Source organism: Suricata suricatta, chromosome X (assembly GCF_006229205.1).
Source record: "Suricata suricatta isolate VVHF042 chromosome X, meerkat_22Aug2017_6uvM2_HiC, whole genome shotgun sequence".
Lineage (NCBI taxonomy): Eukaryota > Metazoa > Chordata > Mammalia > Carnivora > Herpestidae > Suricata > Suricata suricatta.
The window spans coordinates 86,702,835-86,723,341 of NC_043717.1; the positions used below are offsets into that span (position 1 = coordinate 86,702,835).

At 38.9% G+C, this 20,507-nt stretch overlaps 1 protein-coding gene across 3 annotated transcripts in view; it reads right to left on the reverse strand.

Annotated features, from left to right (window-relative positions):
- TENM1 (teneurin transmembrane protein 1) overlaps window positions 1–20,507 on the reverse strand; it is a 552,583-nt gene that overhangs the window by 83,556 nt on the left and 448,520 nt on the right. For all 3 annotated transcript variants that reach the window (XM_029930000.1, XM_029929999.1, XM_029929998.1), the window contains one exon: window positions 17,080–17,312. In XM_029930000.1, coding sequence (XP_029785860.1) covers window positions 17,080–17,312 — 233 coding nt within the window. The remainder of the gene's footprint in view (window positions 1–17,079; window positions 17,313–20,507) is intronic.

The following is a 20,507-nucleotide window of genomic DNA, read 5'->3' on the forward strand; positions in this document are numbered from 1 at the left end:
CAAGCAACTATATCTGGGACACTACTCAGATACATTGTGAAGAGATGTGTCTGTCATCCTAAGGCCACAAACCGCCTCACAAGAGCATGATGTGAACAATTAGCCTGAGGAGGGGAAGTTCACTTATTGCCCACGGACCAGCAAAAACCTAATTGTAGTTGTTACACTCTAGGGAAAATGAGTCTCTCTCAAGGTATGTGAACGACCACGAGATTCTAATAAAAAAGCCAACTAGGGAGAATACCTTGGCCTGAATACTCAACACAAGTGGGATATGAGGAATTAAGCCTGACAGTGCTTACTATTCACAAAAGTGGGCTAACTCAAGGAGAATTAAATTTTCTGTAGGATAATTATTTGCATGTGGTACCCATTCAAAAACAACAAGAAAGGCCCGTTTAAAATTCCTCCAACATCTGTACATCTTGACTAATGAAGCGAACACTAGAGAAGAAGTTCACAAAGTCAGAAGCGGTAGACAGTCATTTGCAGGAGGTAAGGCAGGGTAACAAATGCTGCATGAATATCATTGTTAAACCCCTTATATGGACGTTTAAGAGACATTTAGGGAACCGACTTGGGCTCAATCAATATATGATTATACACACATGCACACACACACCACCTGAGTAAAAGAAAAAAATTAGTCAAAGTAGTTGCCTGATGAGACAAACAACTCTTAATTTTTTTCTTTCACATTCTCACACACAAGTTTGACAATCTGTAGGTGCCAGGTTTTGTTGAAGGGCATTGAAAAAACTGGGGTGACTTGTTCAAAGGGGGCTGGTGACTTCTGTTGACTTGAGATCCGGGTTTCCACAGCCATCCCTACATTATTTTCCTCTAAATTCAATCACCCAGACATCATCATGGGAGGTATAGGAGGAGGAGTAAGAGTCTGGGGGTGGGGTGGGGTAGAGGCTGGACCATCTGATTGAGACGGACTAACTTTCAAGATTTCCCCTAATCTTGCTCAGGTGCTCAGGGTTTTCCCTTGTCTACAGGTGAGAGTAAAAGCTGAGCTGCCCATGTCAGTGGATTGTGGTAAAGATCAAATAAAGTAACATCTATTCTGTCTGGGAAATCTTTCTGAAAGGTTAACGCAAGTGATGCTCATATTCACATTTTTGATTAGCTGTTAGCTTTCCAGCACCATGCTGGGGTTTATCTGCTCCATGATTACCTGCTTCAGCATGGCTTGACTTAGAGGTCAGGAGCCTGATGTGTAATTCTGGCAGCATCTCTGGCACGCTGATGCTGATGATCAGTCTGTACGGGGTCCTGCGTTACTTCTTTGGCCCAACTGGTCTATGCACTGGGCTCTGAAATATACCTTTTCTTTTGCCATCAAGACTGTTTTGCCTGCACTAGGTTCCCTGGGCTTAGAGGGCCCTTTCTTTCTCATAGTAATCCAATACTGCTCATCTTTCAAGATACGGTGCAAGTCTAGCCTCAATAATTACAATACACCAACAATATCTGAATACCAACCATCAGGAATATCTTGATGGAGGGATTTCCTTGTCAGTTAAATCAAACAACCTCATTGTTCTGAGCCTATTAGAAGACACTTATTTTACCAATTCATGTGGGTAGGAATGAGGATCACAACACATACAGTGCTGTTAGGTTGCAAATCTAACCTCTGGTCTATAACCAAAAGCACATGGTGTTTTGACTGGACTCCAGAATGCACTTTAGATATCAGTTCAGACCATTTTTAACAAATCCATTTCAGGACCATCCTATCCTTCGTAGAATGGGTTGAGTTATTAATTTCCCATTTAGCGTTGCCTTTCTGTTCTCCACTGCCCTACTTTCTCTTCTTTGCCTTATTCTTTGATCTTATTCTTTTTTGAGTTCACTTAACCTTACCTATCAGGAATAGAGGTCGGAATCTAGTTTCCAGTTTTTCTTTCCCCACGTGTCTGGCTCTTTTTTAGATTCCTCCACATCTTTTCCCTCGTGCTCATTTTTCTCTCCTTCTTCCTCCAAATGTCATTCAGCTCTCCCCTCCCTTGGAGTGCCTGCAGTTTATATCACACAACCTGATACCAGCTCACAGTCTTCTCTCAGGATTCCACCCTTTTCTCCTCAGCCAGATCACATTCCTCTCATGGGCAGGGACTATATATCTTTTTAGTCCACTTATAATTTCTAAATTTTCCAATGCAGACCAGATTATTTGCTGGTTGTAAAGCTTAGCAAAATGGTGGAGCTCAGTGAACGTGGTTCTTTTTCTAATGAGGTCTACTGGGAGTGCGGTGCGGGTCTGACAGAGTGGCTAAAATCAGTGGGAGTCCTAGAAGTAGTATAGTGGGTCACTGACACGAATGTCTTACTGACACCAGTTAAATATATTGAAGTATTACTTAAGATGATGGCATTTCTGGATGCCTGTTTAATAACCAGGAGGTCTTTGTTGTCACAAGAGATCACTGCAGTGTTTGGTGACAACATTTAAGCTGTGTGCTCCTGCTACACAGGAGTGCTTTATATGTTCATAGAATAAATGACTAAGATCTAAAGTAGAAAGAGAACAATTTGAGCAACTAGAAAAACAAACAAATTAGTAACAGCCAGTGAGTCTAAGAAAGGAGGTAAAACACAAGGAAATGGAGGCATTTAAAAATATAGCCAGGGGCGCCTGGGTGGCTCGGCTCCCTAAGTGTCTGACTCTTGATCTCGGCTCAGGTCACCATCTCACAGTTTGTGAGATGGAACCCTATGTTGGGCTTTGTGTTGACAGCATGGAGCCTGCTTGGGGTCCTCCCTTTTTTCTCTGCCCCTCCTCCACTCATGCCCGTATGTGTGCACACTCTCTTTCTCTCTTTTTTAAAATAAATAAACTGAAAAAAATACACACATGCACACATACATATAACGAGATACAATTTTTGCAACATTGCAATGGTTCTTTAATTCAAAAACCTCAAGCATTTCCAGGAATTAGGAAGATATCAATTTAGGGCCAATTCAGAAAGCAGTGGTTTTGTTTTTTGATAATTGACAATATTTTTTTAAAGTTCAAGTAGATAATTTAGTAAATTCATGCTGTTAAAATTAGACCAGCTATACTTGGAAAATTAAACAGGGCCCAGCATTAGTTAAAACAAACAAACTAACAGAATAAAACAAAACAACACAACAAAGACTTTGAGGTGCTAAGTGTTGATTTATGATTTCTCAAAAATTTTAAACCTGATAGGTTAAAATCAGGAGACTTAAAAGTAGCCCTTCTTCAGGCCACTCTCCCCAGAAATGGCCCCAAGCTTACTACTCTGGGAAAGGTGGGAAGGTGCCTTTTGAGAGACAAGTCCTAGAGAAGGGTTAGGGTAGCAGCAGTCTGCCAACAGTTCTGATTTTACTTTCTTCAAGAGAATACAGAGAAAAGATTATAGAAACCAAAGTAGGTAGTCTTGGCAGAGGCCATTCTGTGATGGGTTTTGGCTTGGGGAGGGGCAAAGTGGACCTGTCAATCTCTTACTATGGCTTCAATTTCCTTGGGTTAGAGATGCCTTCTAAAATGAGTAATGATTCCTGAGCTCTAAGGGAAACTACCGCTGTAATCAGCTTTCTTTCCTGAGTAAATACTGGTAAAATCCGGCACCTACCCACCTTCCTTTTCCCAAAAACCTATTACACAGTCTAACAAGCTTTTTGAAAAACCAAATGGAATAGCTAGTAAATGAAACTGGAAGAAAAATAGAGCAATAACATTGGGGCTTCCTGGCCAGGCTTTGATATTTGGGGCTTGAAGATAACCTTACATTTGAGTTATTAAGCCTTTGATTCTTCAGGGAGAAACTTTAAATGGGCCAGGACTCACTCCCAAGGAAACAGTGACTTTCTTTGGGCAACAATAAAGCTGACTCATTCTACTGAGGCTCTGTAATATTGAGGACGTTCACTGTCAGCTAAAGGGAACTCCATATATGGACCCACACTAGAGGTTATTTGTAAGGCCCTCGAATCCAATCAGAACAGGAAATAATGGCTGAAAGCTGGCCGCAGTAGGACGAGGCCTTAAAGATTCTACTCCAGGGCCAAAGCTGCTGTGTGTGGTGATACATGGGTACTTGGGCATCGCAGATTGTTAAATATTTTGAAAATCACCTCTGTATGAGTGAAAGCCTTATTTAAAATGAATACATCACTTTTCAAACTAGAATTGTCAGGTATAAATTTGCAAGTTGCTTTCTAAACCCTACTTCTGACTTAGAATTTTTTAAATTATGAATTATTTCAAATGGTAGACAGCTCAGAAAATAATATTACATGCCGCCTTGCATCGACCACCCAAATTTCACAGATGTTGACATTTGCTTCACAGATCTCTTTAAAGAAAAAAAGAAGGAAATGTTATGGCTACAGCCAAAATCCCATGTCCTTATCCCTATCCCCTTTCCCCTTCTCTCCCTAGAGGTAACCACTACCCTGCAGTTAGTGTGTATCATTCCCATCCATGTTTTCACACTTTCCATACACGTATGTGTCTACAAATACTACAGTGTTGTTTCTGTGCTTCAAACATTTCTGTAGGAGATGGAGTGTGGTGATGGCTGCGCCACCTTGTGAATATACTTAATGCTTCAGAATTGTTCACTCAAAATGGCTAAAATCATAAAATTTATGTCCTATATATTTTACCACTATAATATGCTCATGATATCACACCTTGTATTTCTTTGGTAACTTTCTCTTTTACTTATGAAAACTTATGCTTTGTGGCCATTAATGTTTTACATATAGATCCAGTTAATTTATTTTTGCTGTTATGCAATATTCTATCATGTTACTAAGCCTCTATTGATGGATTGTTTCCATTTTTGTTTTTTACTGTAACGGTATCCTAGCACGTGTCTCCATAGGCACGTGTGCCCCTTTCCTTCCATCAAGCTTCCACCAGTACCTCTCTCCAGGTATTTAACTAAATGATTACAAGTTTTTCCCCGTTAGCTGGACAATGTATCTTGCAAGCAAACACAATTAAATTAAGGCTGTGAATATTCAATCAATGTAGTTTGACGGAAAAGAATTTGAATATAGTCAAACAATTTTGAAAGCAAAATGATTATTACTAGCCTTGAAACAATTCCAGTTAATAACAGTTGTTAGTTTTTTTTTAAAAAAGTAGTTTATTGTCAAACTGGTTTCCATACAACACCCCGTGCTCTTCCCCACAAGTGCCCCCCTCCATCACCTCCACCTCTTTCCCCCCTCCCCCTCCCCCTTCAGCCCTCAGTTCGTTTTAGTATTTAATAGTCTCTCAGGCTTTGTGTCCCTCTCTCTCCCCAACTGTCTTCCCCCTTCCTCTCCCCATCGTCCTCCATTAGGTTTCTCCTGTTCTCCTGTTAGACTAATAGGCAATCGACGAAATGGGAAAAGATAGTTGCAAACAGTTGTTAGTTTTAAAACTTATTTACTTATCCTCATTTTCATCTTCATACTTTATTAAGTACTTAATCTGAGCTTAACCCAGACCATGTCATTTCCTCCTCTGTAACCCCAGAAGGAAGGTAAGTGCACCTTCTCCACTTTACTGATGAGAAAACAGTAGCTCAAACATGTTAGTACTATATTTGAACTCAGTTTTATCTGCCTGACCCTAAAGTCTCTCGTTTTAAACTAAACCCTTCCTGAGTTTTCTGTTTCATGGGGCTGAAAGGAGAAAGACACATAGTATGATTCAAGGGTTATTGAAAGGCCTGTCCATCTGCCTTAAAAATACCTTTAGTACAGGGAGGCTTTTCTGGGAAGGCACAAACCTCAGAGACTCTAAGGAAATATATTGCTAAATCTGACCATATAGAGTTATAAAACTTCTGTATGGTTAAAAAAGAAGAAATTACACACTTGGAAAATATTCGCTACACATACGAGGGACAAATAATGCTTTTCTAATTGACAAAACATAAAGATCAACAGTTTGGTAGAAAAACTGGCAGAGTGAATTCACTGAAAAAGAAATACAAATGGTCACAACAGATATGAAATGACATTCAACTTCATGTAGAATAAAAGAAATACAAATTAAAGCTACATACAGGGTACAAGATACCATTTCCTACTGATCAAATGGACATATATTAAAAGGCTTAATGAGAGGCGCCTGGGTGGCTCAGTCGTTTGAGCATCCAACTCTTGATTTTGGCTCAGGGCATGATGTCATGGTTCGTGAGTTTGAGCCCCATGTTGGGCTTGGGGGCTGTCAGCCTGTCAGCGTTGAGCCTGCTTTGTATCTTCAGTTCCTTTCTCTCTCTGCCCCTTCCTCTCTTAGGCTCTCTCAAAAAATAAATTAAAAAAAAATGATTTAGGGATACTCAGAGCAGCTAAGGGTACGGCAAAATGGCCACATTTATACACTGTTGATGTAAATGTGTTCAGTCTTTTGGAAGGACAATTTGGTAATCTCTAATACTGCTAAGAATTAACTCTATGTATATATTTACAAAAGTGCTTCCATATATATGAACTAGGTTGTTCAGCACAGCCCTTTAGTGGTAAAATATTTTTTTTAAGAATGGCAACAACATATCCATCAAGAAGCAAATGGCTTAATCAATTATGGTATACCCCTATCTTGTAATATTATATAGCTCTTAAAAATAAAGAGGTAGATATATATATATATATGCTTTTATGGAAAGGTCTTCGAGATATTTTATTAAATGAAAGAAGCAGGGTGACAAATCATCTATATGGTACAATTCCTTTCATGTAAGGGACAAAATATAAAGGTCTCAAAGGAATCACAAACTGTTAACACTGGTTACCTTTAAAAGGAGGAACTGACTTGTGTACGTTTGTGGTGAAGAAGCCTGGCATTTGCTTTTTGTACCTTTGTATACAGTTCAAACTTTCAAACCATAGACATATATTACTTTTATGTTTCAATATCAATGGAACTTAGATAGATGGTAAGATTACAGGCCATTTTAATTTGTATTCTTTATACATCTTTTTATTTTTCTTGATGTTTATTTTTGAGAGAGAGAGAGCATGAGCAGGGGAGGGGCAGAGAGAGGGAGAGAGAATCCTAAGCTGGCCCCTCACTGTCAGTGCAGAGCTCGATGTGGGCTTGAACCCATATACCATGAGATCATGACCTGAGACAAAATCAAGACTTGGACACTTAACCTACAGGTGCCCCTATACTTCTTTTTCTTAAAAAATTATAAATGTAATTAAAATATCTTTTACTACTGGCCTGCTAGGATGCTTTCGAGGAATTCATTTAGGTTTCTTCCTTGACTTACAGTATTAATCCTTCCGCAAGTCTTTAGTATTGTGCTCAGATCAGAGTATCCCCCCGTCAACCATCAATACTATGACACCCCTGATGGAAAGCTGTCGTCTGTGAAAGCAAAGAAATCTGAGTCCTCAGAGATTGGCCATAGGACAGGACAGTGTGTGTGTGCATGTGCATGTGTGCACATGCACACACATGCATGCATGTGCGTGTATTTTAAAATAACATGTTTTGTCTTTTGTTGAATTATGAGAGTAATACATGCTCAGAAAACTAAGGAAAAGAAAATTAAATCACTCAACATTCCCTATGCAGCAATTATCATTGCTAACATTTAGATAAACTTCCTTTTGCACTTTTTTCTCTGTGTGTACACAGTACCCCTGTACCCTTACAGAAGTAATAGCACACAGTTTATACAGTTTGCATTCTGAACTTTCCACTAAATACCACTTTGTGAGTATTTTCTTTATACCTGCAAGGCTGCGCCAAGGTTTGGGGACTGTGGGAGTGGTCTGTCCCAGGTGCAGACAGTAAGGGGACTGGAAGTTCAGTAGAAATGGTAAAAACAATAATGAAACTGATGAATAGCAGGTCTGTGTTTACTGTCACCATCCATAGGAAATTGTAAACAGTGTCACGGATGAAATAAATATTCATCCTACTGTCCCTTTTGTATACTACTGTGGGCTGCCCAGTTCTAATTAGAGGGTGGGAAGCGAATAGGGTGCATTTCTATGCAGGGGAGACAGGTTGAGGGTTGAAGCAAGGGCTCAGAGTTAGCCAGGGGAGTCACTGAATGAGGGAATACAGAGGAGACATTTCGAACATGTACCACTTTATCAGGGTGCTGCTTAGGTTCATCTGGCTTAGGTAACTTGAGAGAATCTGGTTGACTTAAAAAACAAACGAACAAACAAACAAACAAACAAACCCTAACAGCTGTCTTTCTTATGTGCATATATGTTAAGTCTTTAGCGACTTCAAAACACTGGTCTAAATGCCCTGTGTGGTGCTGTCTATAATATTTGAGCTGAAGTGGCCAAAAAACACAATCAACTCATCAATTATAAAAGAAAAATGGGCTTCCTGGCTCCATTTCCAGCTGTGTTTTTAGCTCTTGATGATGTTAAAATCATGTATTTCCAAAGACATCTGGGTTTGTTGCATGTTGTTGGGAGTTTCACACTCTATACCTGCATCCAGTATTGCTGTAGGATCAATGAAACTAAAAATGTCTTCTGATGACTCCTCTGTTCTGGAGTGAATTTTCTGGATTCCCTGGGAAGTCAATGCATTGTAGATTTCAGATTCCTTCGAGAATTAGCAAAGTATGCTAGGCTCAGCAGGAAAGGACTTCCTCTTTTCTTTGATTTGATAGTCAGCTCCATGCATTTGGTAAACTTGAAATTATTGGGTCATCTTGTATTGATGGTAGAGCAATATGGGGCCATGATCAAAGGTTTAGCTCTAATACAGTTTCATGTTTTAGAATCTTAAAAACAAACATTTTGCATTGAAAGAAATTTCCTAATTAACTTCTGAAGAATTTGTACATTAAAACATCTTACTCTGCTGGAGAAGACTGATAAAGCAAATGTACTACCTTCTGCTGAAGAGAAACTGTATTTAGAAGGAACTTGCTATTCTCATAAAACTTTTAATAGGAAGAAGTGAATCAAATTCCTTAATTACCATTTTATGGTTGGTAAAAGGGCAAATTACATGCCATCCATTTCTAAACTTCTAAATGTCTCTGGTGCTTTTAATTAAAGCTGCCATCTAGAAACTACTAAAGCAATTTTATGCAATTAGTTATTTATAGGTTACCATAATATACCACTCAAAATATGATTTAAGTGATTTGCAGTCTGTTAGTGTGTGATCTCTGTCATCTTTGTTTGGTGGGGAGGGGGTTCTTCTTTTTATCAGCTGAGGTGATTCTTAAGTGGGCAGAGAAGAAAGATGTGGTGCCGAGGAGCTGTGATAAGGAAGCAGTTATCTGGGCCAGTGATTTAAATAAAAAGAGGAAGAATCACAATTCCCTGCTGTTTGTCTTGATATGTAGGGTTCTATGTTTCATTTTAGACACCCGGAGAGAAGTCTATCAGTGTTATTTCCCCATCTCTCCCTTCTTTGCCACCATTCTGCTGGACACCTAGCATCACATTTCCCCATGCCGCGTGGACCAGCTTCTACCTTGGCTTGTCCCCCTTAGGTGATCGCATGTATTCAAACACATCCATCTTGTACTCTATGCCCTTGAGGCCTTCATAAAGTGTTTTAATGTGGAATTGAGTTTTTTTCTCCCAGGTAATACCCTGCACTAAACACAGAAGTTCATATCTGGAGAAAACCCCTATGGAGTAAATTTAATGGTGAAACGGTAGGCTCCTATGTGAATTATGTTGGTTAGGGGAGCCTTTGTGGGCTTCTCAAAATACAACACGTACAGGAAGCAGCACTAGAATTACTGCACCTCAAGGTTGTGATGGATTAACTAGTCAAATCACATACAATATCTGAATCCCATCCTACCCTGACTCTTGCTTCTTAGAAGTGATGAAGTCCCAGGCTGACCTACCAGGACATGGCACTTGCCTCCTTCCAAAGTAATTTATTCCATGTTTGGGTGATTATTATAAGAGGTATTATTATTAGCAGCAAAACAGCAAGCCTGATTATATGGCAGGTGACATTGAAGGTGTACACAGTACATGCTGGGCAGTGCACTTTATGATGCAATTCACATGTATTACCAAACACTGTTGTGTAGGCACTATTAACTAGTATTCTAACTTCACAGATGAGGAAGCCACAGCTCAGGGAATTTAGGGGACTTATTCAAGGTCACACACTTAATGAGTGGTGAATCTGGCATATGCATTCAGTTCTGTTGGACTCCAGAATCTGGGCATTTATTTCTTATAGTATTTGGCCTCTAAAATATTATCTCTGTGTTTGCTAGAATATTATGCATGCATGAAAATTAAAATAAATGCAGAAGAAAAAGTCATTTAATAATGCATTTGTAGCTTTATAAAACTTAAATGAACTTAATACAGGTTTCTCTGTATTAACCATTGATGTTCCCTGGACCAATTAGCCAAGGCTAAGTATATGTACCTTCCTTTTGTCTGACTTCTCCACACCAACATCTGATGGCTTTAAAATTCTGACAGAATAGGCAGAAAAGTTCTCAAGTTCCAGCTGCTGACATAATCTAAGGTCAAATCTTTTGACCATCATAAGCAGATGCATTAGAACAACCACCAGGAACACATTAAGCTCTCATTCTGGTTGCATATAGACACTAAGTCTTCTAGTATAGCTACCATAAACTTAGAGATCAAAAACATAGTTTAGGAAAGAAATCTCCAGAAGTGGACATAGCATGAGATCACTGAACAATAAGGAATAAATATTTTGCCTAGATTTTAAGGCTTTGTCAAACACATTTTTCTTAAGGCACCTCTGATTCTAAGACAAGGATGTGGTAAGAAAGTCCTCATGTAAAATGCCTTGAAGCTGAGCTGGGAATTTGGCCATAGGTGGGAGAATGCTGATCTTATCCAGAAAGCCTTCTTAACTAATTGGCTCTTCCAAATCTTTCTCACGTACCTTAAGGCCTTACCTTATTTCCTCATTTTTGGTAGAATAGATCCAATTCTCAGAGACAACTGAGGCTATCAGGATGGAGTATGATCAACTTTCTAGCTCCTTCTACCTATAATACTTATCATCACACCTACCATTATTTTAGAATGGTCTTTCCAATCTCCCCTCCCTTTTAAGGCCTACTCCCTCCCAGCTTCTCCAGACCTCGTTTCATAATTTATTTTCTATCTTCTGTATCTTTCCATTTACCTATAACCATTGCCATATCTCCTATAGATAAAGCCTCCCCTGAGTGCCCTGTCCTCTCACTACTTCTCACTGTACCTCTTACATCTGAATTTCTTGGAAGAGTGATCTTCACTAGAGCTATTTCCTTTCTCTCCTCTTGTTGGCTCATTAAGTTACTGTGATTTGGCTTCCATCCCTACGGCTACGCAAACCACTAATAGGGTCACCAATGAACTCTTCATTGCCTAATCCAATGGCTACAAATGTGTAACATTTCATACTGTTTTCCACACCTTCTTAAAACAAAAGATTCCTTTGTCTTCCTAGATACCAAGCTCTCTGTTCACATCTTCTTCTTCTGAAGGTTTCTTCCGTCTCCTTCATTAGATTCCCCTCCATCATGTGTCTTATGAATGTCAGTATGCTCTATGATTTCTTTGCCCCAGCCTTACTCTAGTGCATGTAGAACCCTGTCACCAAAACAATTCATCAACAATGCATGCATCGGATGATTACATCACTCTCTCACTTCAAATCCTTTGCCTATAGGATAAAGTCAAAACTTCCTATTCCTGCTCCTGCTTTGCCTATTACCTGTGGATATTTTTACTTCAACAATACTGATTTATTTGTAGTTTCCTACATATACCATTAATTTTCCTCATGTTGTGGCTTGCCTGCCTGGAATTTTGGTGAGGTCGGGCTTTAATGTCAATCCAAATGGTTATGTCACTGTGATGGATCAGGTACTAAAGGAGTTTAGGAAAAATATTACTGCTCTCCATTGCATAGGAGAACCAAAGGAATATTCTCATATGTGTTTGTGCACTATATTCTCTCCTCGTAGACACTGGTGACATCAGCAAGATGTCACCACGTAGATCTTTCCATTAACCCCAAATTTAGTATACCATGTAGATGCTGGGGGAATCCGTAGAGCTTCAGGATGTACTTGAGATATATCTGTGTAGGGGCAAAATGAGATAATTTTTATCCTGACTTGCTCATACTGAGATTTCTTAATTGTTAATGAAGGTAAAGTGACTCCTGTATGATTAGTGTCATGAATACCCTAAAAGCACTTCTGGAAGCTGTCAAGATTTAAGGATCATTCCCCTCCTAGGGAATGGTTCAGGAGCTGTTCACACTCATCTGGATATTGCCTAAGCCCCACTGAGTTCTGAGGTCAGTTTGGTTAAACATGAGCATGGAAACAGAGATAGAACCCATGGTGAGGTCCAAGAGAACCAAATTAAGTCACTGATTAATTTCATCTTGTCCAGTCACTCCTTCACCCTGTGTATCTACTTAAAAAAATAATTGTATTCAGCTTGTCACAAATTTTATTTTATATTCCCACCTAGTACCATTTCACATTCTGCTTAAGTACTTGGTCATCTATTACATGACTCATTAGTTTGAGTTCTCTGTAGAATTAAAGAAAGTTGCAGTAAAAATAATAAATGGAACCTAAGTTTCAACTACATCATCCATGCATGTTTTAAAAGCATCTTTCAAAGTCGGTTCAAACTCATACACAATGCCAGGGATTAGCACACCATCAGCCTCTTTGCTAAACTTTTCCCCTTGCCCCATTACATTGATGTATTGATGAGGTAAATGGCAAATGTTTCCCTTTATTGGGATTCAACTCAAAGTGTGTAAAACTGGATCAGATAAAGACTTATTCCCAAGAGGAGTACCCAGGGGCTATCTTATATGAAATTCTATTCAGGGACTCTTTCATTTTTCCTTTAAATAAAATTTTTAGTTACCAGTTGTAATAAAAAATTTAATAAAGTTAAGGTTTCTTGCCTCCATCCCTTAAGAACAAGTTGGTGAAGTTCTTAGCTGCAGAATCTTCCAAAGAGATGTAACAAGGCTTCCTGAAGATTTACTTGAATAATTACTTTTATAGAGTATGTAAATGCTGTGTAGTGCACTATGAGTACACCACTAGGTCAGGAAAAAAATCAGAGAAATAGTTTTAATAGGAAAAGGAAACTAGACTAAAAGTCATTTATCTTGCAAATAAAAATATTTTATTCCTTTTGACTATGTGTCATTAGATTAAGAAGCATCTTCCAATATTTCCTACCCTCCCAGGGAAGCCAAAAGAGATCATGAATTTTAGCTGAAAGACAGGCAGTGACGTATAGTGGAGGCATCACAGGTCTCTTTTTCTCCTTCATGGTTTTGAATTCCAGCATTATCTGTAAACTGTGTGAACCTGGGTAAATTTCTTGACCTATCTGAGTCTCAGTTTCCTTATCTATAAAACTGGGGGTAATGTGAGACAAGCGATTGTAAAATATATGGCACAATCCAAGTTAACAGCTATGGTTATTTTAATACATTAGAGCCGGGAGGGAGATCATCCTAGATCCTCAAGTTTATGGTTGAAGCACCTCAGTACCCAGTGTTTAAATGACTACTAGTCCAGTGTAACACAACTAGTCAATGACACCATTATGTATATTTTAGTGTTCAGGGAAATGAAACCACAGCGAGGTCCAGTGACTTACACAAGGTCATCCGGAGAAACACTAGCATTACATGGATTAAATAAGAAACTGTAGGTTCCCTAACCTGGCATTCGTCACAATTTGCTGCCATTTCTTGAAAAAAAAATTCCCATGTCTTGTGACCTTTTACCTTTTGCTGACTGGTTTTTAATCCCATCTAATAATTTATTCCAACGTTAGGATGAATGATCTCAAAAGCAAATTTCATTTCATCCTATTTTTAGACTAGATTAAAAAAATAAATGAGTTGTCTTGCAGATTAACATTTATTTGACTTACCTTGCATAATTAAGGACATGTTGGAGAGCCTGCCTGTAATTGCAATATGTTGCTTGTTAAAGTCTTAGAGCAACCTCTGTTTCCTAACCTAGAAATTGTACTCCCTAGATGTACATTTCCATTTTCTACTGATCTACAGCTTTTCTTTATTAGCTTTTAGGTGGAGAGAAAAATCAAACTTCTTAAAGCAATCCATTAAACATTTGCTGTCTTCTATACGGGAAGGAAGAAGGAGCTGAGGTGCATGGTAGTTGTAAAGCAAAAAACAAACTGGTCTTTCTTGAGAGATAAAGAACCTGCAGGAGAACCTCAAAGACATCATTAGCAATTAGCAATACTCTCCCCTCAATTTGCACACTGTGCTCTAATGACTTCTTGCATGATTTTTCCTTCTTCTACAGAAATCTATGAAATTGCCCTGCAGCATCCCATATAATGAGAATCTCACTTCTGAGTCACTGCCAAGGGTGAGTGCTGTCTGTATTCAGCAAGGAGATGGGCACCCCAGCTAGGCATCTAAGTGTGTTCAGACCAGCAATGTCAAGAGCAACTGATGTCTGGACACCGGTTCTGCCATCTGAGTGATTTTGAAGATCTTTAACAGGGTCTTCAAATACTGCTAACACAATACTGTTGAAGAAGACATCGTGGATACTTAGTGTGAGCCGCACAGTCCCCTCCTTTCAATATCCTCGTTCACTCTCCGAATCAGAGCAGATGTTGGCAACATCAGCTTCAGCATGTTAGGTGAAAGTTGTCTTGGATGGATTAGACATTTAGCTCTCTGAAGTCTGGGCCAGATGTTCTTGGGGCCACTGCCCGCTTCGGGATGAATAAGTGTACTAGATTATTATAAAGGCCACTCTTGGACAGAAAGATGAGTAAATCAAGCCAAAGGAAAAATGTACTACTAGTTACGACATGAAGAAAAACTTAGTTTAATATTATCTTTAATAGATATATAAATTTTGGCACTCTCATTACTAATGCTTTAAGAGTTCATGTAAATCCTGTTCATCTGGATTCTATCATTGCTGCTTTCCAAGCAAAGAAAAAAGCCTGCAGTGATCCAATTATTTGTTCTATTTGAAAAAGTTGAGATATTCATCCTTTATGTGGCAGGTTGAATGTGGTAGGTGACATGAGTGGTTTTCATTTGAGCGGCAACACAGGAGGATGTCAATTTCGGGCACAATACAAGCTTGATTCCTCCCTGTTTCTTATGCAGAAATCCGTATAATACCTGCATGAGTTTTAAATCTGTGTAAAAGGTGGGACCCAGTCTGATATATTTCTTTGAAAGATGAGCTGATTACATGTTGCACCTGAGTTATGCATTCACTCATCAAGTATTTATTGTGGACCTACTATGTGTAAGGAATGAGAGCCGGCACAAGAGAAGAAAGATACATTTAAAAAACACTTTACCATGATATTTTTGGGGGGGGGGTGGTTTTATATTCCCTTTGAGAAAAAAGGCCGTAATTTTAAAGCACAATTGAAATTCCTTTTAAGAATACTTGTTATAGATAAAAGTTACCTAACTGATCAATCACACGACGAGCATGTATGTCGATCCCACACTGTACAGGACATTGCTGGGGAAGTGGGGAAGATGCAAAAGAAATACTAGATATAGTTTCTCAGCTCAAGTACTTTATCTTGGTAGTAAGAAATTTCCTATTCAAGAATGAATTGGAAAGTAAAAGAAGGCAAAATATAATCAAGTGGTAAATGGGTGGTGTAGACACTGTTAGAGAAATTCAGATTTAATGGGCTAGGGTTAGCCAGAGGGGCTTTATGAAAGACATAGGCCTTGAATATGGCCTTGAAAAAAGGAAAGGCTTTAAACTCTGATTATAGTTGGAATTTAATCCCCATATGGCAAATGTCAAATGGCTAAAGAGTAACCTCTTAAAATTAGAAATAATAAGTGACCATCTAACAAATGAAACACATTGGCCTCACTATATTTTTTGGCATGGAAAGATGTTCATAAAATATTAAGTGTGAAAAGAAGATTATAGAACAGCATTCTGTATGATGAATCCAATACTAGAAAATAAAACGCATGATATGCGTAGAAAAAAGTCTAGAAGGATATATGACAAAATGTTAACAGTTGCTTTCTAAATGTCGGTACGATTATGTGTGACTTAAATTAAAAATATATTGTTTGCACTCTTTTTTCCAATTTTTCTGCAACCAATGTGTTTTATCGTGTCATAGTTTTAAAAGACCACACTGGCTTCTTAAAACCCACCAAAATGAATACTTAATAAAACCTACTAAAATAAAAACACACATGCATATGTGCACATGCATGTGCGTGCACGCACACACACATACACACACACACCACTGTGGAGAAGGAACAGAGAATGATTAAATAATTAAGGAGATCAGGCAGATGATATAGGGCAACAGATTTAAAGGTGACTGTCTTTCAGCTTAGTGGCCTAAAATGGAAAAATGATCCAAGTCTATAAAATCAGGAAGCTGATTGAGAGAACACATGTATTCACAAGTCCCAGGCAACAGAATTGAGGATTCGCTTTTGAAGATTGAGAAGTAAATTTAGGACAAACAAAAGTAAGGCCGAGCTCCCACAGAACACACACACACACACACACACACACACACGAAGGAATCTGTTATCCTAGGGAGGATATAAATTGAAAGTACAAATAGCTTCAAGAATGATTTAGATAAATTCATGGAAGAAAGGTTTGTTAATTTTGGGTTAAGCAAGAGCCAGGAATGTCTAGAGTCTGTGAGATATTCAACATATTTCACAGGGGTAGAGAGAAGGTGAGCACAGACCTGATCCCAACCAGGGCAGGCCAGGAGTTAACCCTTTAGTTTTTGGACTGCTGAGAATTTCCAGGAAGTAGTCTTTGGGGAGAGGATGGGGTGTCAGGGAGGCACTCAGAAGGCTCTGGGAAATAATTATTTATCAACCAGAAAAGAAGCATTTCAACATTTTAATAACATGAATGACAATATGAATGCATATTAGCTAAAAGTTAGTCCTGGGAATGCCTGTCTTCTGGGATGGACTTCAGAGACCATGTGTGTCAGAGGCATATTGAGATAGATGGACTAGAGTGTAGCAACACTCTTAGGATTTTGTGAGGTCAAATGAAATCTTTAGATGAACAAAAGATTTTTATTTACCTCGAGGGCTGTTCAGTGAAGCTTCCGACGCTCTCCCGCCATCTCCACAGTGGCTCTGGTCAAAGGGAAGGCACTGATCACCTGTTCCCGCCACCACTTCAAAATTCTTGGACAGGTCTTTTGTTTCCACAAGAGATTTCAACTTGTAGACTTTTCGAGTGTTGGTGTCTGATAGATAAAGTGATTCAGACACAGGGTCCATAGCCAGGTAGTATTTGTGGGCAGGACTTGTGCTAAGGAAGAGAAAAGTAAAGTTATTCAAAGTAGTACATTCAGTATACACCCCCTGGGGTCTGCCTTTTGTCACAAATGGAAAATTCTCTTGAGAGACAAAAAGAAAGATAAACGTAGCTTTCTCATGTACTGAGGAGATGGATGCTACTTTGTTTTTCTAGTAATGGGTCTGACTATAAAAAAACTCAGTGTGTACTGCTAACCTGTAATGAAGCTGGTATTTCCATACCATCTGTATGGGGGGGGCAGAGAAAGAAGCAGAAGCGAGAAAATCCCAAGAAATAATTTTTTTAATCAATATCTTTCATACCTGGTTCTGCAATTACCTACTAGATGATTGCCTGGATGGCTCACAGTCACCTCAAACTCAACAAATCCCAAACGGAAGTTCGTCTCTTCCTGCCTTCCCCATCCTTCAGAATCCTACTTCTTCTTCTCCAGAGTTCCTGCCTCACTGGGGGCCCTCGCCAGCCTCCGGGCCCCTGCTGTAAATTGAAAGGCGTGTACAAAGATGGAGGAGTCTGGCATAGGGATGGCTGTGGTAGAGATACATTTCCAAACTTTTCCGTTCCGAGCTTCTGGTTTTTAGCTGACCACCACACTTTTCTAATCCATTTTGTCTTATTTCAGGGCCATAACAGAACTGATTATATATGACCTTTTTTTTTTTTTTTCCCAGTTATAATCACAATCAGCCATACCTCTTAAAGGTGACACTAAAGTAACCTTGATCAGATTTTGGCATTCCTGAAACTCTTCAATTACATATTCCCATGGAATCTCTTGTGACATTTTTATCTGCATACATGGCTGAGTTCATTCATTAATTTTGATTCTTCCTAATCCCATTTTTTTGATGGCTGTAGTAACGTTGGTTTGGGGGATATTTTCCTTGATCCTAATGTTTGTTGGGCCCTCACCTTTAAAAACCTTAGAAACTTTTAAACATTCCTTGGTGTGGTAGACAAGTCTTTCTTCAGTGAATCCTCACATGCCTTTTAAGGCTTTACTCAGACATCATCTCTTGAAGAAAGCCTTCCCTAAATCTCCAATCCGGGTTATATGCATTGCACTCACCTCTATTCTGGGGATTATATATCATATTAATATTTTTGTATTTGTATCCCCCAAAGAACCATGTGAGCTTGGAGGAAAGCAACCTTGCCTTATCTCTGACGTGCTCACAGCCCAGAACTCTGCCTCACACTCAGCTGTCTACGCCAGGAGCCATTCTTTACTCCTCTTTTCTGTCATTCTCCATATCCAATAAACATCTGTGGTTAAAAATTCTACTTCCTAAACCCTTCTCCAAGCCACTCATTTCTCTTTATCTCCATGGTCGTTACTCTAAGCCTCTCATCTCTTCTCAATTCTTTTCCTTAGTACCACTTCTGTATTATGTAGTTGTTCATTAATTCATTAAGAAGTATTTACTAAATGCACTAATGTGCCTAGGAACTGTGCTATGTTCCGGAGACCTACTTGTGTGCATGATATAGCCCCTTTCTTCGTGAAATTCATGGTCCAAGGGAAGAGTCAGATCAGTAAACTGGCAATGACTGTCAAGTGTGGCAACAGAAGTAGAGGGGGAAAGATATGAGCAGAGAAGAGGTACGTGTGTTCTAGCAGCACCTATCACATTCTATTGGCATTATTTTTATAGATAAACTGAAGTCCATACTTTACTCAGGTTTCCTTAGTTTTTACCTAATGTCTTTTAGTGTGTTCCAGTATGCGATCTAGGATACCAAATTATGTTTAGTCATCATGTCTCCTTAGGCTTCTCTGGGCTGTGACAGTTTCTCAGACTTTCCTTGTTTCTGATGACCTTAATAGTTTTAAGTGGTATTGCTCAGGTATGTTGTAGAATGCCCTCTACTGGAATGTGTCTATTTTTTTTCTCCTACTTAGACAGGGGTAATAGGTCTTGGGGAAGAAGACCACAGGGGTAAAGTGTCATTCACATCAAATCAAATACATAATTATCAACATGACTTATGACTGTTGATGTTGACCTTGATCACCTGACTGAGGTAGTGTAAAATTATTCTTTCTCTCCCACTTTCTGTATTGTGAAGTCATTTTGTGAAGGTAAAACTTGAGGAGTAGGGAGTTATACAACACTTCCTTGAAGGTGAAGTGTCTACACAAATAATTTGAAATTCTTCTGCATGAGAGCTTGATCTCTTCTCCTATATTTATGGATTAAACCATTAATTTGTATCAGTAGGGACACATGGATATTTGTTTAATACTGTGCGTGAAAACCCAATGCCACTTTATTTTGTAGCTCAAATTGTTATGACATTAGCCATTGCGAACTCTTCCTGTTGTTTCATGAGACCCTTTGATATATGTCCATCAGTGTAGAGGAGTTTTTGTTTCTTTTGTTTTAGCCTTTCCTCACCTTTGGGCGCTATAAGATGCTCCAGGCTTATCTTTTATAGTCCCTTTCCCGGTACTGGAATCAATAATCTGGGCTAAAGACCCTTGGTTCCTACTATTGGAGAATGGTACTGGAAACCAAGATGTGAGTGCTGGGTGGAAGCACTATTTTTTTTTCACATCTCTCTCTTTCTTCAGCTACACTGTAAGCTCTTTGCAAGCAGGAACCATATTCTGTGCCACTCTGTCTTCCATGCCAACAGAGTGTCTGACAGGGTTGATGTTCAGTTACTGCTGAACTATACTGCAAGACACAAAACTAACTACTACATGGAAGTGTTCAGGTCTTGACCACTTAGTCCAGCAAAACGTGCTCACAGCCATCCGAGTAATTAAATTGCCCTTAAGGACTGGTAGGTTCCTGATTGTATTTGTAATTATACCTGCCCTCTAAGCATATTTATGTATGTTAATGATGGTAAGGGCTAGCAAATACTGACTTGAGACCTAGTTTATAGTTTTAATTGGAAAAAAATCAGGTCCACTAAGAATACTTGATTTTTTTCTACTTACCTTCACTTCATCAAATAAGAGAATTCAGTAGATTCCAGGGACATCTTCTACCCTGGAATCACCGTGACAGCTGCTGTAAATAAACTGTAAAGGGCCCCGACAGACTCCAGAATTGATTTGGCAGTCATATCAGACAAGGCATCTCTGTAGCAAAGACTGCTTAAATAGGGGTTTGAGTAAAAGTTTTTACATATTTAGTTGAATGTTTGCCTTCAGAATAAAATTTCTCCAGTGCC